Consider the following 19,056-nt stretch of genomic DNA (forward strand, 5'->3'; position numbering starts at 1 on the left):
CCTCACTCCGCGGCGCTGAGTGCTTCGTGCACGCAGGTCTGCGACAGGAGGACGGGGTTAGCTGAACAAAGAATAGATTCTCCATGAGGAACAGAGATGTACTTGCCAATAAGTTCTGACACATGCTTTTTCTCTTTTTCGTGCTTAGTGCTTCGTAGTTTTTGACTTTGCCGTTTAATCTACAAGGTCATTGTTTATCTAGAACCCTTTTTTTTTTTTTTACCTAATGCATAATAAAATGGCCACAGTCGGTGTGTGTCAGGAAAGGTGGGCACTGGTAAATTATTCAGCAGCGTGGATAAGAACAAGTCAAGGTCTGTATGTGTGTGTGTGGAAGAGCGGATTGAGTGAGACCTGGGTTTAAACAGTTTTTTAAAAATTATGCATTAATGTGAACTGATAATGTTTCCTGCAAATTTGGTGCAGATATAAATTGTAGATGATGCATCAGGCTGCGACCAGGACAAAAGCTTCGCTCAGCAGAAACAGCAGGAAAAGTCCATAACCAGAATACACCAGGGCTGATGTAATTGGTGTGTGTGACACTGCAGTGGAAATGGAGTACAGTGTGTAACGAGGATGTGAGGAGCACTCTCGTTAACCTGAGACTGACCCAGAGTCATTACAGACTTCTCAAGCTCACAGAACTTTATTTAATTGCCATGAAATTAAATGTGTGTAAAATAAAACTAAAGACTACTTTCTCGAGATTATTTGATGGAACAGTAGAGCCATAAAAACAGCAAGTGTCTGAATACTTCTCTCTGTGTGGAATAAAATACATTTCCAATTAATTCCAAGCTCCTTTAATAGTCTATAAAAAGGCAAAAATGTATATAGATACATTTAAAATATCAAATCAAAAGTTGTTAAGCCTTTACAGCCCTAAGAGGGACATGACTATCGGACTCAAACATTTCAACCTCACAGTAAAAAACCACAGACTATTTGAAAAAACACAAACGGCGAGCAATCACATAGAAGTCGATCAGAGAAGAGGAAACCAGAGTCTCCACTGACCGGAGACGCCCCAATCAAGCCACAAGACATGTGACACGTTTGGGTAAGAGACGCATCACTCAGATACCTCTGCCGGAAAAACTGAGGTTGTAAAACGAAGCGGAATACATTTTGATAACACACTGAAAGCCACATCTTACTCTGACTCTCATCACTAACTCCCCTGCCGTCTGAGTGCGACTGTGTTGTTATGCTCCCGTTGCAGCTGCTGGAAGAGCAGAGTGGCAGACTGTGATTGCGTGTTGGGCCCGTGGCGGGTTTGCGGGCCACCTATGGCCTCGGTGCACCGTCAGAGCCAGGTACGGGGGGGGAACGCACATCTGCGGCTGGCAGACCCACACTTCCCATTGGCAGGGGAGAAGAGGCTGACAGAGTACAGTTAGGCTGAGAGCCACAGCACCATCTGGGAGGCTGATAAGCAGCTAAAGGCCACTGTGGTATTGTGCTACCCTGAAGATCAAGGCTGGGAGAAATTGAAAAGGCTCTGATGTATTGTGACACATCTTCACAATAGCTCCGCAGGATTCAGATCATGCTCAGGAAGGAGTGGTGGATCACAAAATGTGAGGTGTATAAATATGACAATTAGGATACGTGGAGAAAAAAGGAAAAGGTAGAGGAGGGAGGTAAGTAAAGATGAAGACAACGTTCGCTCTGATGAATCAATAGTCACATCACATATCTTCACACAAGAATGGATTTGCTTTTGTATTTTGTTGTTAATGAGCAATTTTTGTGGTTCTAGACTACACAATTCTATATTCTATAAATATGTTCATATAGCCCCCCCACTGAAGGGTTCAATACAACCATTTTTATTGTAAAAAGTGAGCTTCATAATCTTTGGTCGTGTTATTGTGTCCAGTCCCTGTAAACACGAGCAGTCAAACGACAAGACAGGGAAGCAACAGGTTTCATTAAAGATCAAAACTATAGAAACAGACGTCTCAGATGGATCCTTGTTGTTAAAGCTTGTGTGACACAAACTGAACTACATGATCAAACATCCAAACCTGAAGGACACAAGAAGATCCATTAGATGACGTCCAGTATTTGAAGATGAAGATGTGTATATGTGAGCATCCCTCTTCTTGATATTCTCTGCTCACAGACGCAATAATCACAGGTTAATGGATTTTTTTCTGCAGCATCTCACACGTTCTCCTTGATAGAAGAGGCTTTCCCCCATTGTCCTCAAGTAAATGATCTATTAATGAGCTTCTGATTGACTGACACTGGGGCTTTATGGCCTCCTGGTGCACTGTGGGGAATGGAAATAACTGCCATAAAGATACAATCATAGGCACAACTGTACTGCATCATGCATAATAACTGTGGCTGGTGTAGCAAGCGAGGGGATAAATGTCAGAATTGTATGACACAAGGGACAGTAAGAAATTAAAGTCATTTATTATGTTAATAACTTAGAAAATACATTATTTTCTTACTTCATCACTTTCAAAAATATCAACTTCACATTTCATTGTGTATGTGTGAGCTGCACTTAGGATTATTAGTAATTTTTAAATGAAACCCCCCCATTATTAGACGATTTTAAGCTTTATACACGTGTAGCTCAGCCTTCTGACCAGCAGGCGTTTATTATAATATTGTTCTATTGTCTGCTCATGTTCCCTCGTTTTACTTTCATTGTTTTTTTATTGTAAATTAGTTCGTAACATTGGTAAGAAAAGAACTGTATAGAGAGTTTACTATTATTATTATTATTAGTAGTAGTAGTAGTAGTAGTAGTATTGTCAATACTACATGTGTCTGATTCTCCACCTCAAGAACTTGTAATGCGTGGTAAGAAATGTCATAACACTGCCATCTAGTGGCAAAAGAGTGCTGTTACAAGCAAACATTGTCATGCTGTAATCTTGGATCAATAAAAAAAGTATTATCTTATTACCAGTGTGAGGAAAAACATAACTGCTAAAAACCGATGTATTTCTCTTTTCCATTGTGATTCATAAATACAAAAGAAAATGAACATTACACTATTTAATAATTTTTCAAAAATAGTTTGACGTCTTATTTGAGTTTTCACAGGTAAAGTGCTGTTTGCTTTGCTGCCCTCTGCTGATTGTGGTAATAAAAAGAATTGTGTGTACGTGCTCTTCTTCCTCACTTTTGTGTTTGTATTAATGGTTTTCAGCTGTATTCGTGTTTTCATCCGGCTCATTACTTTTCAGTTTATTAGAACAGATAAAACTCCTCAAACTGAACTTTTAAACCACTCAAAGCAGAGGGTGTGTGATTTCTCTCTCTGTCAGGATTCCTCATTTGCTCTCATTATATCATATGGCGTGAAATGATGAGAGAAACCAGAATAGCATTCATCACGAACAGCCAGCATACATGAAAGTCTCGTTCCTTCCTTTCTTTCTTTTTACACATTAGAGTCAAACAGCACATTAGAATAAGTGGAGTTTCAGGCCTCAGCCCTGAAAACAGCTGGAGGCCACAGCAGAGACCTGCCTCTCCGACTCCCTCAGAAACGGCTGCAAATTATCCACTTTCTTCTTTCATGTCACAGCATCAAAATTATTATCAGCAGTGCACAGTGCAACTCTCAAACTAAGAGAAGTAAAATCTCTTCTAACCGGGAACACATGGGCATCAAATCAAAAAAAGGCTTGATGCTTCAAGTGTGATGAACTTTACAACTCGGGCCTGTTTACTGTACAAGAGACGTGACTCCTCAGATTGTAGTAAACTGAAATTTATAATTGTTTCCCAGAGTTTTAATATCATTTTCATGTGTCAAGAGTACGAGCACATAGAGCCAATAAATGATGGACTGCAGATATCAAACTGTGTGTGTGTGTGTTACTGTGTGTGTGTGTGTGTAACTGTGAGCGTGTGTGAGAGAGAGAGATTGTGTGAGGCTGTGAGTGTGTGACTGTTTGAGAGTGTGAGGGAGGGAGAGAGGAAAATTATGGTTGTTAGGTTATAGGCTTTACACATTTATTGGAAGTTGATACAAAGTCCTGGATGGTAATAAATAATTTAAATAAATAAATAGTAATGTTTACAACAATAATTATTATATTTATAATATGGTAATATAATATATTATAATATTATAAAGCAACAAAAGTAAGGTAAAACTTTGTTTTTATCAATAGCTTTTCTCTATATAATTAATAATGTATCTATAAAAACACACGGGGTATTTCATTTTCTTTTTATGTTTTCTCACTTTTGAACAAAACCATCTGACACATTCTCGAAACATAAATCGCAGTTTAAGAGAAATGTGATAAAACGGGTGAAATATTAAAACGCCGGACTTCTCCGTCAAATCATCTGATTTCCAAACGAACACGAAGAGATTCACGACCTTAAATCTACAGTTTGTTAAAGTTAATAAAAGCAGCGCACTTTTCACTTTTCACGGCAGAAGAACGAGCGAGTGTTTTATCGACAGATTAAATCTCTTCATAACGATCTGTTCTTCATCTAAACTTCCTAACGCTGCTGATCAAACTTTACAAACTTAATACTTAATGAACTTAATACAAAGTCCAAGGGTTGACGCTCTCACCGAGTCGAATATTAAACTCTGAGTTTCCTAAATTAACGTTAACACGTGAAAACAATAAAATACATAAATATACGATTATAATTTAGTTTAAAACTCTGACTCCGTCTTTCAAAATTATAAACTGTTCTAAACAATTACCAAAATATTTCTAAAACCTCAGATCAATGCAGGGGTGATTACAATCGATAGGTTATATTTTAAGTGTATTGCAGCGGAAGTCCCTATAAGGCTACTTTGAAAGTAGGTTATATACTTTTTAAGAATATACTCAAAAGTGTAAAAGTGTTTCCTCTCAAAGGAAATCTTGAAGATCCGCAGAAAATTAAAGAAAGTAAAGAAAAGCTGACATTTAAATTGCAGCTCTGATCCACATGTATCTTCTCTCAAACTTTATATATTCATTTATTTATTATTTCGTTTATTTAAATTAGTTGCTTGAAGTTTAACGGTTACACAAAACGGTCCTCCCCAATAGGTCCAAATATTAAATAACTGTTAAATACTGTATAGAATAAACATGCGTGTTTCTACCATTTTCAATAGGGGAAGTTTTGTGAAAAGGATTTGAAAAAATAAATGAAATAGAAGTTTCTAGGCCAAAACCTTTCACGATAGAAAAGAAGAACCCTGTGGCGGAGATGCAGGTTTGATTCCCAGGGAAGCAGCAGAGTATATATATATATATATATATATATATATATATATATATATATATATATATATATATATATATATATATATATATATATATATATATATATATGTGGCCTGTGCATGTATGGAGCAGGACTCGCGTGACAAGAGGAGAGAAAACAGAAACGGGACTTAGTGTCCTGCAGGCAAACATTAAAGTGACTCCTTCATCTTTCATGCTGCTCCTGCTCTGCCTCCTACATGTTTCATCACAGGAGAAGGAGCTCAGAGCTGAAACACATCCGAGATCCACACTCGTTCCAATCAAACAGGGAAAAACAACTGCATCATCCGGGGAGGGAGGGAAAGTGGAGGAGAAACAGAAGAGAAGGAAAATGTCCTGGAAATGTCTTTAAAGATTCTTTACATGTGCTATCGTCTTAAATAATCCTAATAATCGTATATAATAACACTAATAATATAATTAATCTTAGTTTTACTTCTAAAACTACTATTACTACTACTTATAATAATAATAATAATGGAAGTGTTACTATTATGATCTATACTATTATCATTAGTAGAAGTAATAGTTACACTACTAGAACTACTTGATCTACTACTATTACTAATAATGATTATCATCATCATAGTATAAATCTTAATGATACTAACAATGATATACAATCAATCGTATTATTATTAATAGCTACAATATTAATAGTAGTAGTAGTAGTAGTACAACTTCTAGTACTAAAACTACAACTATTGCAACAAATAATAGTATAAATCATAATAATACTATCACTAATACCAATACATTTATTACTATATTTTACATTATTATGATTTATAGATTAGATTATAGATAATATATAAATTACTATTATTAGCAGTAGTTTTAGTAGTGGTAGTAATGTGTTTTATTTATATATACTGCAGATTTGAATACATGTTTTCACAGATTTGTTTTTTATCTCAAACTTTTTTAAATTCTTATTCAGGCCCTTATTTTATTCATATAAGATGTTTAATCAATAAACCCTGCAGCCTCTTTCAATATCAGCTTTTTCCCAAATTAAATTTCAGAGCAGATCTCAATAATAAGTTCTTAAAGTTGATAATAATCATAATAATACAAATAATTTACAGAGTTATTAACAGAATGAGCTCCTCATTAAATATAATTCAGCAGCAGCAGTAGGACGACTCCCACATGCAGCTCTAAGAGCTTGTGTACTCCACTTCTCCTTCAGGGGCCATGATTTATTGAAAAATATGGACCATGTGTATAAGCTAATATGACAGAAGTGCTTTGACCTCGGACAGGAGAGGGGGGGCGGGGGGGCGGTGCACTCTCCACGGACATCAGCTGCTACCTCCGAGTGTACCTCGCTCCTTTCACACGCAACTCCTCCTCGCCGAGGCTCCTCAGGCCCTCGTCCTGCGCCTCCTTCTGCAGATTTCTATCTAAGAAGCTCCCGGGTCAGATAGAGGCTGCTCGGGACACCGGTTGGCAGAAGAGGATTTTATTTTTAACCATCTACAACTTTGATTTAAAAGTTGGACCTTTTAGCTGAAATCCCCCCCCCCCCCCCCCCAAAAAAAACCAAGTGACATTTGACCCCAGTTCCTGGCACAGCTTAAGACATTAGTGGTATCACAAGGAAGCTGATGTTCTCCCATTGATCTGATGTCCCATAAGCCTTGGTATTTGTGGTGGGGCCTGTAATCCGTCAGAAGTGCCCCGTCTTTCCCACCCCCTGCGGGAATAAACCCTGTTTCCTGTGTAGGTATATTGTACCTGCCGGCTGCTGCACTTATCTCATGTGATTAACCTCCATGGCTTTACCGTGCTGGGGGAAAGAGCCGATGATTGTTGCAGCTTAAAGTGTTTTTCTCCCGTAGATGCTCCTGAAACTCACCTTTTCTGAGGATAGAATCAATATGGGACAAAGTTTCACGCTTCTGGGGGGGGGGAGAAATGTTGGCTTTTCTTTTTCAGAGGAGTTTGGATGTGTGACATTAGGCCATGAAGTACTCTACGTATTAATTTTACTTGTTTACATTCATCTGGCAGCTATAGAGTACTTTACACAGTAGTACACTTCTTTAAAACTGGACTTTACTTAACTTTACAGTGATTGTTTTACCAATAGAAGCTTTAAACTCACTTTTTCTGAGGACAAAATCAAAGTTTCACACTTATTGGGGGAAAATGCTCGCTATTCTTTTTCAGAGGAGTTTAGATGTGTGACATTAGGCCACAATGCAGCTAAAAATACAAGGACTGTACGTATTAATTTACTTGTTTACATTCATCTGGCAGCTTTACGGTACAATTGATGCTACTTTAAAAACTGGACTTTACAATGATGATTGCAGCTTAAACTAGTGTTTTTCTTCCCAATAGAAGCTCTTTAAACTCTTCTTCTGAGATTAAAATCAATATGGAACAATAATATGTGATGCAAAACTTCATTTTATCAGTTGTGAAGGGAATAGGTTCGGTTCTCTCTCTCCCAGGGGTGTGGATGTGTGGCATTAGGCCAGAATGTGGCTAAACCATCGTGCTTTCCCCCCTTTGTGCTGAACTGACAAGCTGGCTCTAACAGGGGTTAATTTGCCGTCCAAGGGGTTAAACAAACAGGCATTAATAGTTTATTCCGGCCAAGAGCTAAATGTGTTATTTTTTCCAGGCTTGAAAGACAAAAAATCAAACTCAGAAAACTTTTTTTTTTTTTAAAACACACACACACAACAAGCTTGTGTTTTGTTAACGGGGCTTTTGTGCGCGGCTGCAGAAGCTGTTGCAATAAACCCAAACAGCTCCCAGAATGCTTTCGCTTTGTCCGCTGCATGAATCGGGCTGCGGGTGCGGTGAGGGGAGCGCTAATAGGGATTAAGCAGGAGAAGTATGTGTCAGTTTCAATGGTCGTAATCTGGAGTGTTCTTTTTGGAGTTTCGGAGCAGGTATAAAACGCAGATTAAGGGCCATTTCTGATAAAGTGACAGCGGGAGCCTGGAGGGGTCTGTTTTCGTGCGGGGGGCCCCCCCCCAAACGACGACCTCTCCGCCCATGAGCTGCCAGAGAGAACGCAGGTTTAAAAATCTCCTCTGATGGGTGTGAACGTGACTTTTTTTGGGGTAAGAAGTGAGGGTGGAGCGGAGCAGCAGCAGACGGCGAGCAGAGGTCGCATGAGAGCCCAGAAAAAAAAAAGTCGTCAACAGCTCCACGCTCGATGTGGCATAAAGAGGCCCTTCTGGTTGACCGCCCCCGTTAAGGCCGACCTAAGATGTCTGGACCTCGCTGACCTCATATACACTAGTGCATTCTGGGCCGTGGCTTTGACCTCAGCAGCTTGAATCACCACAGTGGCCCATTATAGTGGCAGAAATAATGATGTGGAGGAACCCCCCCCCCCAATACGTGGATTCTCCTCGTGCATATGGAAGACAAACATATACACTGTTAACAACACTGCAGGAGAAGCTCCTCTGCATTTTGCCTCATGATGGTTATGTTACGGATGAGCCGACATCAGGAAATCATAGTAATCAGCAGGATATATGCTCGATGTACATAGGACAAATATTTAATAAGAGCTGATGTTTTATTAAGAGCTCAAACTCATTACGAGAAAAAACAAGTTCTAATGCAGTTGAGTATTTAAATTTCCTACTACTTTAAACTTGTACTTTAATCCATTGTAGTACAACTATATATTTACATTTTATGCTAGACCTTTTAGTAAAGTATCTACAGTATTAACATTGCATGTTAACTGGATCTTACTTTAATTTACTCGATTACATTACATTTATCTGGAAGGTATATAGTTTTTACATTTTATTAAACTGGACTTTAATGTGCTTGATAATATTACATTTATCTAGTAGGTATATAATATTTACATTTACTTTAAACCCAGACTCAACTCCACTACATTTATTTTGCAGTTACACAATAGTTACTTTGCAAATCAGCATTTTCCATAGAACATGCGGTGATGTTCTAAAAATACAATATCTTAATTAACTGCAGAACAGTATTTAAAGCAGCAACATTAAAATACTGTTTGTACATTAATCCATTAGTAATATCACTTCAATTAGTTATGCATATGAATACAGGGGCCAACAAGTACTTTAACTTTTGATACGTATAAAGTAAATTTTCTTTCGATTTATTTTTAAAGTAAATTATCTTAATTCTGCTTCCATCACTATAAATAAGAGTCAAAATAATCCTAACACAATAAGTGAGTCTGGATGGACAGTGTTTTCTTATCCTGGGTTGAAGAGAATTAGATGTTTCGGTGTATTTGTACTAGAAGATTGTTCTTATCCCCAGTGGTCGTTCATCAGGTAGTCTGGAGGTTCAGTCCTCATCCACCTTGTAAAGGTTGCAGTGTCGTCTTTAATTAAAAGATCTTGAACATGCCCCCCCGCTTCACAATGAGGCCAGACAGGACAGGAAGTGTTATGTTAGTGTTGCTGCTGGCGAACGTGGCATGAGATCATTTCTAGCTTCCCTCAAAATGACACAAAAACATGTCCGTCGGAATCATTGTTGGAGAATAAAAAAGTCAAATCCTTCATCTTTTAAAACGCTCACACACTGCTCCGCTTTGCAAGGAGACTCAGGCAAGTGTGTCAAATGGGGCCCTCACAGCATCTACTGCCTTTAAAAAAACGTATGAGTAGTTTTACAGTTTTCTGGACATTTTATCAAAGTACAGAATGAGTCAAAATGAAGCCTTAAAATTATTCTTTGGTCAAACATCTGAATACTGAATGAAAAAGGAGTCGACACACCAGGAAATGATGTGTAAGCGTAAACCAATCACAGAATTATAGTTTTGTCAAGTTTTCTTTTACTTTCCTTCAACTTTGTCTCCTGTTTTATTGTTGTTAAATAAAAACAATAAAAAAAATGTATTTAACAGCATCTTGGGATCCAACATGAACTCAACTTTCTGCTAAAGTTTTGGTTATTACAACAACAGCGACATTAATGTGTTTTTTTTTGTTTGTTTTGTTTGAGTTTTTCTTATAGTTTAAAGCCGGGTGGGGATTTAATTTTGAAAATGGAATGCCACATATTTCCGTGCACCTGATCTGATCACATCCATACAACACTCAGGAAGCAGGTTTTAAAGTTAATTGTTACCTTTTTGAATATATAATAGTTAGAGACAAACCTTTATCTAAAAAACACATTTCCAGGGTCTTAGAGGTGAACAACTGTTTTTAATCCTGTGTATAAATGCCCATTAATTTCTGTATTGAGCTATTTATGCATTCAAACATCAAAATAGAGTAAAATTAACTTTATATAAGTTTTTTCTTATTCTTCTAATTACCCTGCTCATGAAAAACATATTTGCTACTACTATAAAACACACTGCCTGTTTGTGCTGCAGGATACGCAGTCACAGAATGCTGAATATACATTAAACCTGCTGCTTGATTAGCTTAATCACTTTTGCATGTTTTAAACTTTACAAGAAGTCGGCATATATTTGTGAATTCATGTAAAATGTGGTGCGCTGCTCAGAATCCAGAGTAATGGGTTGATAGGCTATTAGCAGCAAAGAGGCTTTTACAAAGTCAATTCTGTGGCACAGTGAAGAGCGAAGAGTGAGCAATTCCTCAGAGAACACAAATGGTTTGTTGTTCTCTGCCTCTCTTCACCGCTCGGCACTGAGATTTAACATCACTCCTCCGCTGTGGTGTCTTTCTGTTTTCTGATAGCTGGATTTGCTGTGGTTTGTCAACATGCAGCCTGAGAACATGCAGCCTGGAATGTCCTGAGCATTTGCTAAAGCTTCCCCACAGAAGAAAGTAAGCTTTTCATGGTGTTTAAATCCTATTGCAACTCCAAACATGCACTGCTGTTTTTACGCCAGCGTTCACAGTCTTGCAGCCCTAACCTTTTCCACCTTCAGTGTTAATCAACTCTTTTGCTTTAAGCTGCAACACACTGTCAAGTCCATCTACGGGCATTTAACCGGGGCCGGTTCCAGGAAAAGAAAAAATATCAATTCTCCACAGATAATCTACACTTGAGTGTTTCAGGCAGGTTGTGGTGAAAAGCTTCTCCTTCAGCCTGTCAGTGTGAAAAGGAGACAGCTCTGTGAGGCCTGTGCTGGACACTGATTGGTCCTTTAAGCCTGGCTGAGGGAGGAACAAGTCCAGGAAGTGACATGATGGTGAATCTGTTCATGCCCTGTGTTTGTGTTATGGTTAATTTGGAAACACACAAACAAGGGAAAGTCTTTTTTTTTTATCATTTTCTCTGTGCAAATCAGGAACCGACCTTTAAAGTCATCCAATGCTCAAAAATATGTTTCGCTTGTTTTTACTTCATTTTGACATCAGAGGAGAGTTTGACACTCGAAAGTTGTTTTTACTTTAATCAAAGTTTCTCTGTGCTCAACTTAAATAAATCAAGAGTTTCAGAAGAATCACAACAGGTTCAGAAGCAAATTCTGGCTCCAAAATGCAACTTAATAAAAAAGGTACACATATAGAGAATTAACAGTGAAGTAAAATCCAGTTTCCAACTTTTGGAATTAAAAAGCATTTTCATTTACATAAATTATGTAAATCTGGCAAAAGTAGATAAAATGTGACTTTTTAAACTAAATATATTTTTTTATATATTACAATAAATGAATAGATAATGATAAATATATCTGTACGTCTCAAAACATGTTTACAGGATTGATTTACAATTTAATCTAATCAATTTGTTACCTATATATTTAGATAGACTATATTTACATATCGTATATTTATAGAAATTTGCAAAACAACTATAAGCAAACAAATATAACTATTGAAGACTTTTGCACTTGACTGCTGAAAAGCTTTAAAACGGGACTAAGCATATTGAAGAATTATCAGGAACATTATTCCGTTTTGTTCCAAACAAAGAAAAGAAATGAAAGTTTTCTGCGGCCTCAGAAGTCTTTGGCTCACACATTCAAAACTCTGATAATCTGTTAATCACTTGACACATTACCATGATTAATAATGTTCAACTAGTGTAATAATAACTTATTATTATAATAAGTAGTTTTGGCTCTGCTCTAACAACCTTTTTTTCCTGATGCAAACGCAAACTACAGGAAATTGGTTTAATGTGAGTAATCAATACAAATATATAACCTTTCCCAAAACATGTATTTAATCATTATGGCACAACTCAATAAGAGTTTAAATCGTATACAGTGCATAGTAAATACAAAGTGTGCATGGACCGATGTAACCAATAGGCGGTACTGTGCCATTCTTCATGAAGCTCCCTCCATCTCTGCAGCCCTGAGGACAACACTGCGTCTCTGCCTGGGTTTGCTCCCTAATTGACCTAAATACAGCGTCTCTGCGCTGCCTCAAGACAGACTCCGACAGGAGAGGCTCCCGACAACGAGACACACTCGGGTTTTGATTGATTATTTTGTTTGTCTGGAGTTTCATCGCTTCATGGGGACGGTTTGAATTTGCGTCCGGATCTCTTGCAACTGGAGGCTTGAGCTGTATTTGCGCTCATGGATCGCGTCTGGGCGGTTTTACGCGGAGCAGGGGACACTCCTGTTTGGGAAGCAGACACATTCCCGGGAATGATTTTATAACGTTCAGAAGGGGAAGTGTTTTTTTGGGGGGGGGAAAGTCACAATGCTGGACGGTAAAGCGCCGACGTCGAAGCGCAATGCTTCGTCGAGAGGTTCGTCTTTTTACATTGAGAATTTGCTGGGAACCGCAGACAGAGCAGCCCCAGCTGAGGAGCGGGTGGAGACCTCGGACTTCAGAGTTACCGTCCACAGCCCGGCGATGTGTCCGGGACGTTTGGACAACGAGGAGCTGAACTGGAGAGGGACGTCACCAAACACAGTGAACCACAGCTCAAGAAGTGAGTGTCCATCTCCACATGCTTTTATTTGTTTACTGTAAATCAGCGAATAAATGTGAGAGACTCAAACGTGATCTGAAATCAATAAATGATCGCTTTAATTTGACCGGCAGATAACCTCGCTCATATGTTGGATAAGCAGGATTAAGAAGCGCTTACTAGGGTCGTGACAACACTTAAAGCTGATCTAACAAATCGGTGGAAAAGCATCACTCGTGTACAGTGATATAATTAATTACGTCACGCGTAAAACCATCCTATCGCGTGCGTAAAGGTCTAAAATCACCACGTGGATCAGAATCGGGCCACAACAGCAGCTAACGTTTATTCATTTCTCATAAAATATATCAGGGTGGTCACAAGTTGGCTCGACGAATGGTCTGGAGCACGTTTCACTGTCTCTGCGCGTAAAAACACCCAAACTCTCCAAATATCAGCCTCGTACAAGTTTACGGTGTTTGGCATCCACACAACAGTCCACTCTGGTGATTCAAGCAGGGAGTCGATGCCTATTTATAATTTTGGAAAGGTCAGGGAGCAAATTAATATGCGTTGTTTCCCTACTGCGTTCTTACAGTTGTGGACAAGAGAACGAACACTAAAGCCTATGTAGCATGATTAAGGGAGTTTTCTTTTTGCAGGTCCACGGTACAGGCCCAGCTACCCGGATGAGCACGGAGACACTCTACCGAGCAGCGACCGGGATTCCCCAGCTTTAACGGGGCATGCGGAGGAGAAGGAGGGAGACAGCTTGACGGATGAGAGAGAGGACGACGCACCCTCCTCCTGCTTCTCTCGAGAGGACGGCTCTGACCCAGGTGAGGCCAAAGCAAATAGAGCCACGTTACACCCTTAATTTAGGTCCACCTTTGGCTCTGTGGAAAGCACAAGCAGCCATGCGTAATTGCATGCACCTAGCTCATAAAACGGGCTACAAATTGGCTGCAGACTTTAACATAAGTTTGTGGTTTTTTAATAACCATCAGTATGTCCTGCAGAAATTTATATTTTAGTTGTTTTCCCAATTTTGTTATAAGATAGCAGGGGCGTAGCAAACACATCCTGGATCCATGTGCAAGAAAACTGCCATGGGAACCTTTAACAAAAAACATCTCTCCCTCTTCCTCCTCTCAGGTGACACAAAAGTGGGCCGGAAGAAGAAGACCCGCACCGTGTTCAGCCGCAGTCAGGTCTTCCAGCTGGAGTCCACATTCGACCTGAAGCGCTACCTGAGCAGCACGGAGCGGGCCGGCCTGGCCGCCTTGCTGCAGCTCACGGAGACCCAGGTGAAGATCTGGTTCCAGAACCGCAGGAACAAGTGGAAGAGGCAGATCACCGAGGACATGGAGGCTGGGAGCAGCGCAGCCGCCGTGCGTCCCTACGCCGCACAGAGGGTCATCCGAGTTCCCGTGCTGTATCGCGAGAGCGTCGCCTCGCCTATGACGCTGAGCGGCCAAGTGTCACCACTGTCTGTGGGCTTCCATAATGCAATTAACTATCCATTGACTTCTCGCTTCACTCATCCTGTGTCGTTTTTGACGCCACAGATGGCTGGACTGGTGGGACTTTAAAAAGGTGCACGAGAAGTTACAGCAATTCTTGTGTCTCTTTGGACAATTTATTAAATAAAGATGCTGCATAAATGTTGATTTTACTTCCAGATCAGATTTTTTTTAATCTAATTTTCTGCTCATGCACAGCAGGTAATTCAACCTGTGTCAAACTGTTTCTTTGGGACCTTTTCTAGAAGCAACTTTTGGGAAATAAAGCCAGATTTAACTTAAGGTGGATCACTCATAAGCCATCGGGATCCTTCTCTGTAGCTTTTTTAATATCCTCGAAACAAAACAATTTCTCCACATTAGCAGCGTTTTTTTCAATTCATCTTAAAAACCTGACATTTCATATGATTCTCTGTTAGATTTAATAAGTATGATGGATATTTTTTGGGACTCTTGAAGCCGCCCCGAGGACACTACACACAAGATCACACAGAATTAAAATATGGTTCTATTTTGTGGTCATTTTTCAAAATTGTATGGATGACCCACAGACAGATGGGAACACTTAAGTGTCATAATATTTCGAGCTTGAGGAATAATGGGTTCGGACATCACTTCAAAACTAGTGTTTGTCTGTGACACAAAACTGCATGAGAAGTACAAATGAGTGGTCAAGAAAATGTGGGAATAAAGAATTGTCGAGAGTTTGTCAAGGAGAAGTTAAACAAAGACGAAAAAGTACAGATTCAAAAACTCAAAGTTCCTACACTGTGGTTGACAAACATTTAAACACATTTTCTTTACAAGGAATGTGTTAAATTGTATTTCTTTGTGTAACATGAGCTGGAACCTTTTCCTAACATGTGCGAGAAATTGAGAAATTGAAATTTACCATGTGCAGAATTTCTATCATTTATGAAAAAGACATTTTAGTGTTTGTGAATTTTGATAGCTTTAGAAATACCCTAAAATCTTTGACATTTTTTATTTAAGAGGATTATAATACAGATTGTTTTGTACACTGATGTTCACGTTAATAAAATTGATGCAAATTGTTTTGTGGTCTCCTGCAGTCACTTTGTCACATGTTTGCTTCCCTGTTACTTCAAGCACACTTTATATTTACTATAAAACACTTTAGTCTTCTTGTGCCATAACGACCAAAGAGACATTGTTGGATTGGCCTTTATTACTGTTTTAGTTCCATATGTTTAAAAGGGAAGATGGGAATGTGGCATATAAATAAAATAATGTACTAAATAATAGAAATAAACAACACATCAGTCCTGGAAATCTATGATGATGCAAACTCCAAGGTTTAAAATAGCAGGACTCGAGCCTCGTCTTGTTTTTGGTCGGGAGCCTATAAACAGGGCGCACTGAGCTTCTGATGACAGCAAAGTGTTTAAAGCAACAATATGGCAGCCAGACGGGAAACCTGCATCCCGCCCTCATCTGCCCCGCAACCCGCACCAATCACGAGCCGCTAAACCGCACTCTTCCGGGTCGTAGAAGAGCGTCGCGCCGGCTCCTCCGCGCGCTAGTCGCAGCCGAGGAGCGATGGTGCTCGGAGCGTCCGGGGACGTTGGTGTTTCGGGAATCTCGGAGGAGCGCGTGAAATGCCGGGGACCATGAGCAAAGGGGACGCCCCGGGTCGCAGCGCCTCGTTGACGTTCACCATCGACAGCATCCTCAACCTGCGGCAGCAGCGGGACGCCGGAGTCTCGGACGGCGCAAAGACGCAGAGGGACGGCGGGTGCAAGGATGAGTTTCAAGCGCAGTGCGAGGAGGCGTGGGACGTCCGGAGGAGAGAGGACAGCGGCTCAGAGGGGACAGGTAACTCAGGGGATTTATTCAGCCTGTGCAAAGTGGTTTATCAGAGTGATAACTACATTTATATACAGATTTACGCGTTTAGAGGCAGAACCATGCGTAAAGTGTGAATTTGAGCAACGAGTGAACTATTTCCTGTAAATGTCTGGATAAGGATCTCAACCTGGATTTTATGAATTACGTGCGATCTGTTAACGTACGTTTTTACGCATGAATTGATTTTTACCATATGCCTCCTAAATTCGTTTTGTCGCTTTGCTCGCAGTGAAGCCCAGAGTCCATCCTGCGGACCGCGGGGGACACACACCGTCGCTGACCACCGCCGCCTCCTGTCCCGGGGCGCACAGGGCGCACGGTGCCGAGGACGCGTCCGAGCAGCAGCAGCAGCAGAGCCCCACGGACACCAAAGCCGCAGTGAAGAAGAAGACGCGCACCATCTTTTCCAAGAGACAGATCTTCCAGCTGGAGGCCACGTTCGACATGAAGCGGTACCTGAGCAGCTCGGAGAGAGCGTGCCTCGCCAGCTCGCTGCAGCTCACCGAGACCCAGGTGAAGATCTGGTTCCAGAACCGCCGCAACAAGCTGAAGCGGCAGCTGTCCACGGACATGGACGGACCGCTGGCCGCCGAGCACCTCTCGGAGGCGGGGAAAAACGTGCAATTACCGACTTTTTACAAAGACAGCAGCCTGCTGAGCGGATGTTTGATGCCCATGCCTTTCCCCGTCCTTTACCCGACTGCGAACGCGGCGCCTTACATCTACTTCTCCAACACTGGCAAGTATTTCGGGCTGTTTGACGCGGACTGATGGTTTCCTCTGGATGTCTGGACTTTATATGAGCCGGTCACTTTTCTTATTTTATTTTTTTTGAGTTCATATAATTCCTGAAACTTTGATGTAAACATATCAACTAATCCAAGACATGCATGTGCCACTTTTTGTCCTCCCCCAAATGTTTATTATTATTATTATCATATATTTTTTTAAGGTTTTTGATATGTTGAAGTTGTGCATGCATTAAAGTTCCTCTGAGCAGTTTTACTCGGCGCAGTAATGTCATCAGACTGAATGTACGTTAAGAGTAAAGCTGCAGCAACTTTGGTTAAAATTTTGTCATCGTTTCCATCGCTCGTGTTGAAATGTTGAAGTTTCTGTGGAGCAATACTTGGTTTTGTATTTATATGGCCTTATATTATTGTTGTTGTTGTTAAACACTTTTCTGGTTTGTTTTCACTTGATCTTTCATATGACAGACTGTTGAACTGTGAATACAGTTACTATATCATGACGATGATGAATTTTGCAATAAAAAAAAGTAATGTTTGAAGTGGTATGCTGCGTGTTTTGGCTTCAAACGAACTTCTAAATTAGACTTTTATATCGGGCTTCAGTGGTTTTTTATTCATCCATATTCTTTTAATGTGAATTTGATGTCAGATCAAGACTAAAAACCCTTTGGTATCATTTTAGAAGATGTAGAATCTTTGTGATCACAGATTATTACGGTGTTAAAGTTTATTTTTTTCCTCTGCAGTGCCAAACTTCCTGGTAATTGAATGTTTTATGAAACTTAAATGTTGATCCCAGAGAAAATGGCTCAAATTCGTCTCCAGGTCGAATCACCTGTTTCATATCGTTAATCTCTCATCACACGTTACATCAGGTCACTTCCCTGTATTTATTTATTCATCCATAAGCTCTGCCTCCCTCAGTGAAGTGTTGAACTTGTCTCAGCTCTACAAGTTGTACATTTCTGTGCTGCAAACAAAAAGTCAGTGATAGTCCTGCTTCCTGTGTGAGTCTTTAATGTTGTGCTAAAGAAGTTTGAACTTTACAACCTTGCTCTCAGGCCTTTTCCTGCTCAATCCATCAGAGGCCCAGCTCTCTCTGTTGAAACTGCTGCTTCAAACCTTTACTCAAACTGAGTTGATGCATGAAAGAAAGTATTTTCTATTGCAAAATTAAATTACTACTGTTAATTATTATATCATTTTAAGCTGCTGTTAACTTGAATATCGAATGCAAACTTAACTTTTCTTTACCCACTGAACTGAGATGATTATACATTTTGATTTTACACATGGAATTCAAAAACACAACTTGGTTTCTACTAACACCTCTGTTATATCACTTTGTACCAAGGACTAAAAAAAGAAACCCATATGTTTTTACTAATGGTTTTAATACTCAAAACATGGTGCACGTTCAAGTTCTACTGGTCACAAGCTGGATGGGAAACTGGTTGTGGATTATTAGTTGTTTTTTCCAAACAGACAATTTATTACTGCATTAATCAGGTTAGTGTTGTAGTACACACACACACACACGTTACATGTTTGTATTCATATATTAGTAGATAAGTTCCTGCTATACACGGTCAACTACTACAACATGTTGACATCAAGACTAAAATAATATAATTTGAATATTATTGGCTGATACTGAAAAAAAGTCATGAACGTGTGAAAGTTATTGCAAAAAATATAAATTTACTTATCATAAAGGTTAAATGCAGAGAAAGTTAGTAAACAGTAAGTTTGATCAACTGCGATTAACGTTAAGTGTAACATAAGGTTGAGAAAAAATAATTATATATTTTC

At 39.7% G+C, this 19,056-nt stretch overlaps 2 protein-coding genes across 2 annotated transcripts; both read left to right on the top strand.

Annotated features, from left to right (window-relative positions):
- The first annotated feature begins 12,574 nt into the window (after positions 1 to 12,574).
- Positions 12,575 to 15,358, top strand: LOC117752022 (homeobox protein HMX1-like). The gene is made up of 3 exons (XM_034569130.1): positions 12,575 to 13,121; positions 13,763 to 13,939; positions 14,256 to 15,358. Exons 1-3 carry the CDS (start codon positions 12,887 to 12,889, stop codon positions 14,690 to 14,692), a joined length of 849 nt encoding a protein of 282 aa, XP_034425021.1. The 5' UTR covers positions 12,575 to 12,886; the 3' UTR covers positions 14,693 to 15,358.
- A 794-nt stretch (positions 15,359 to 16,152) lies between these two features.
- Positions 16,153 to 17,776, top strand: LOC117752023 (homeobox protein HMX3-like). The gene is made up of 2 exons (XM_034569132.1): positions 16,153 to 16,459; positions 16,722 to 17,776. Exons 1-2 carry the CDS (start codon positions 16,243 to 16,245, stop codon positions 17,261 to 17,263), a joined length of 759 nt encoding a protein of 252 aa, XP_034425023.1. The 5' UTR covers positions 16,153 to 16,242; the 3' UTR covers positions 17,264 to 17,776.
- Positions 17,777 to 19,056: the final 1,280 nt, after the last annotated feature.

The sequence above is a fragment of the Hippoglossus hippoglossus genome, chromosome 18 (genome assembly GCF_009819705.1).
Source record: "Hippoglossus hippoglossus isolate fHipHip1 chromosome 18, fHipHip1.pri, whole genome shotgun sequence".
NCBI lineage: Eukaryota > Metazoa > Chordata > Actinopteri > Pleuronectiformes > Pleuronectidae > Hippoglossus > Hippoglossus hippoglossus.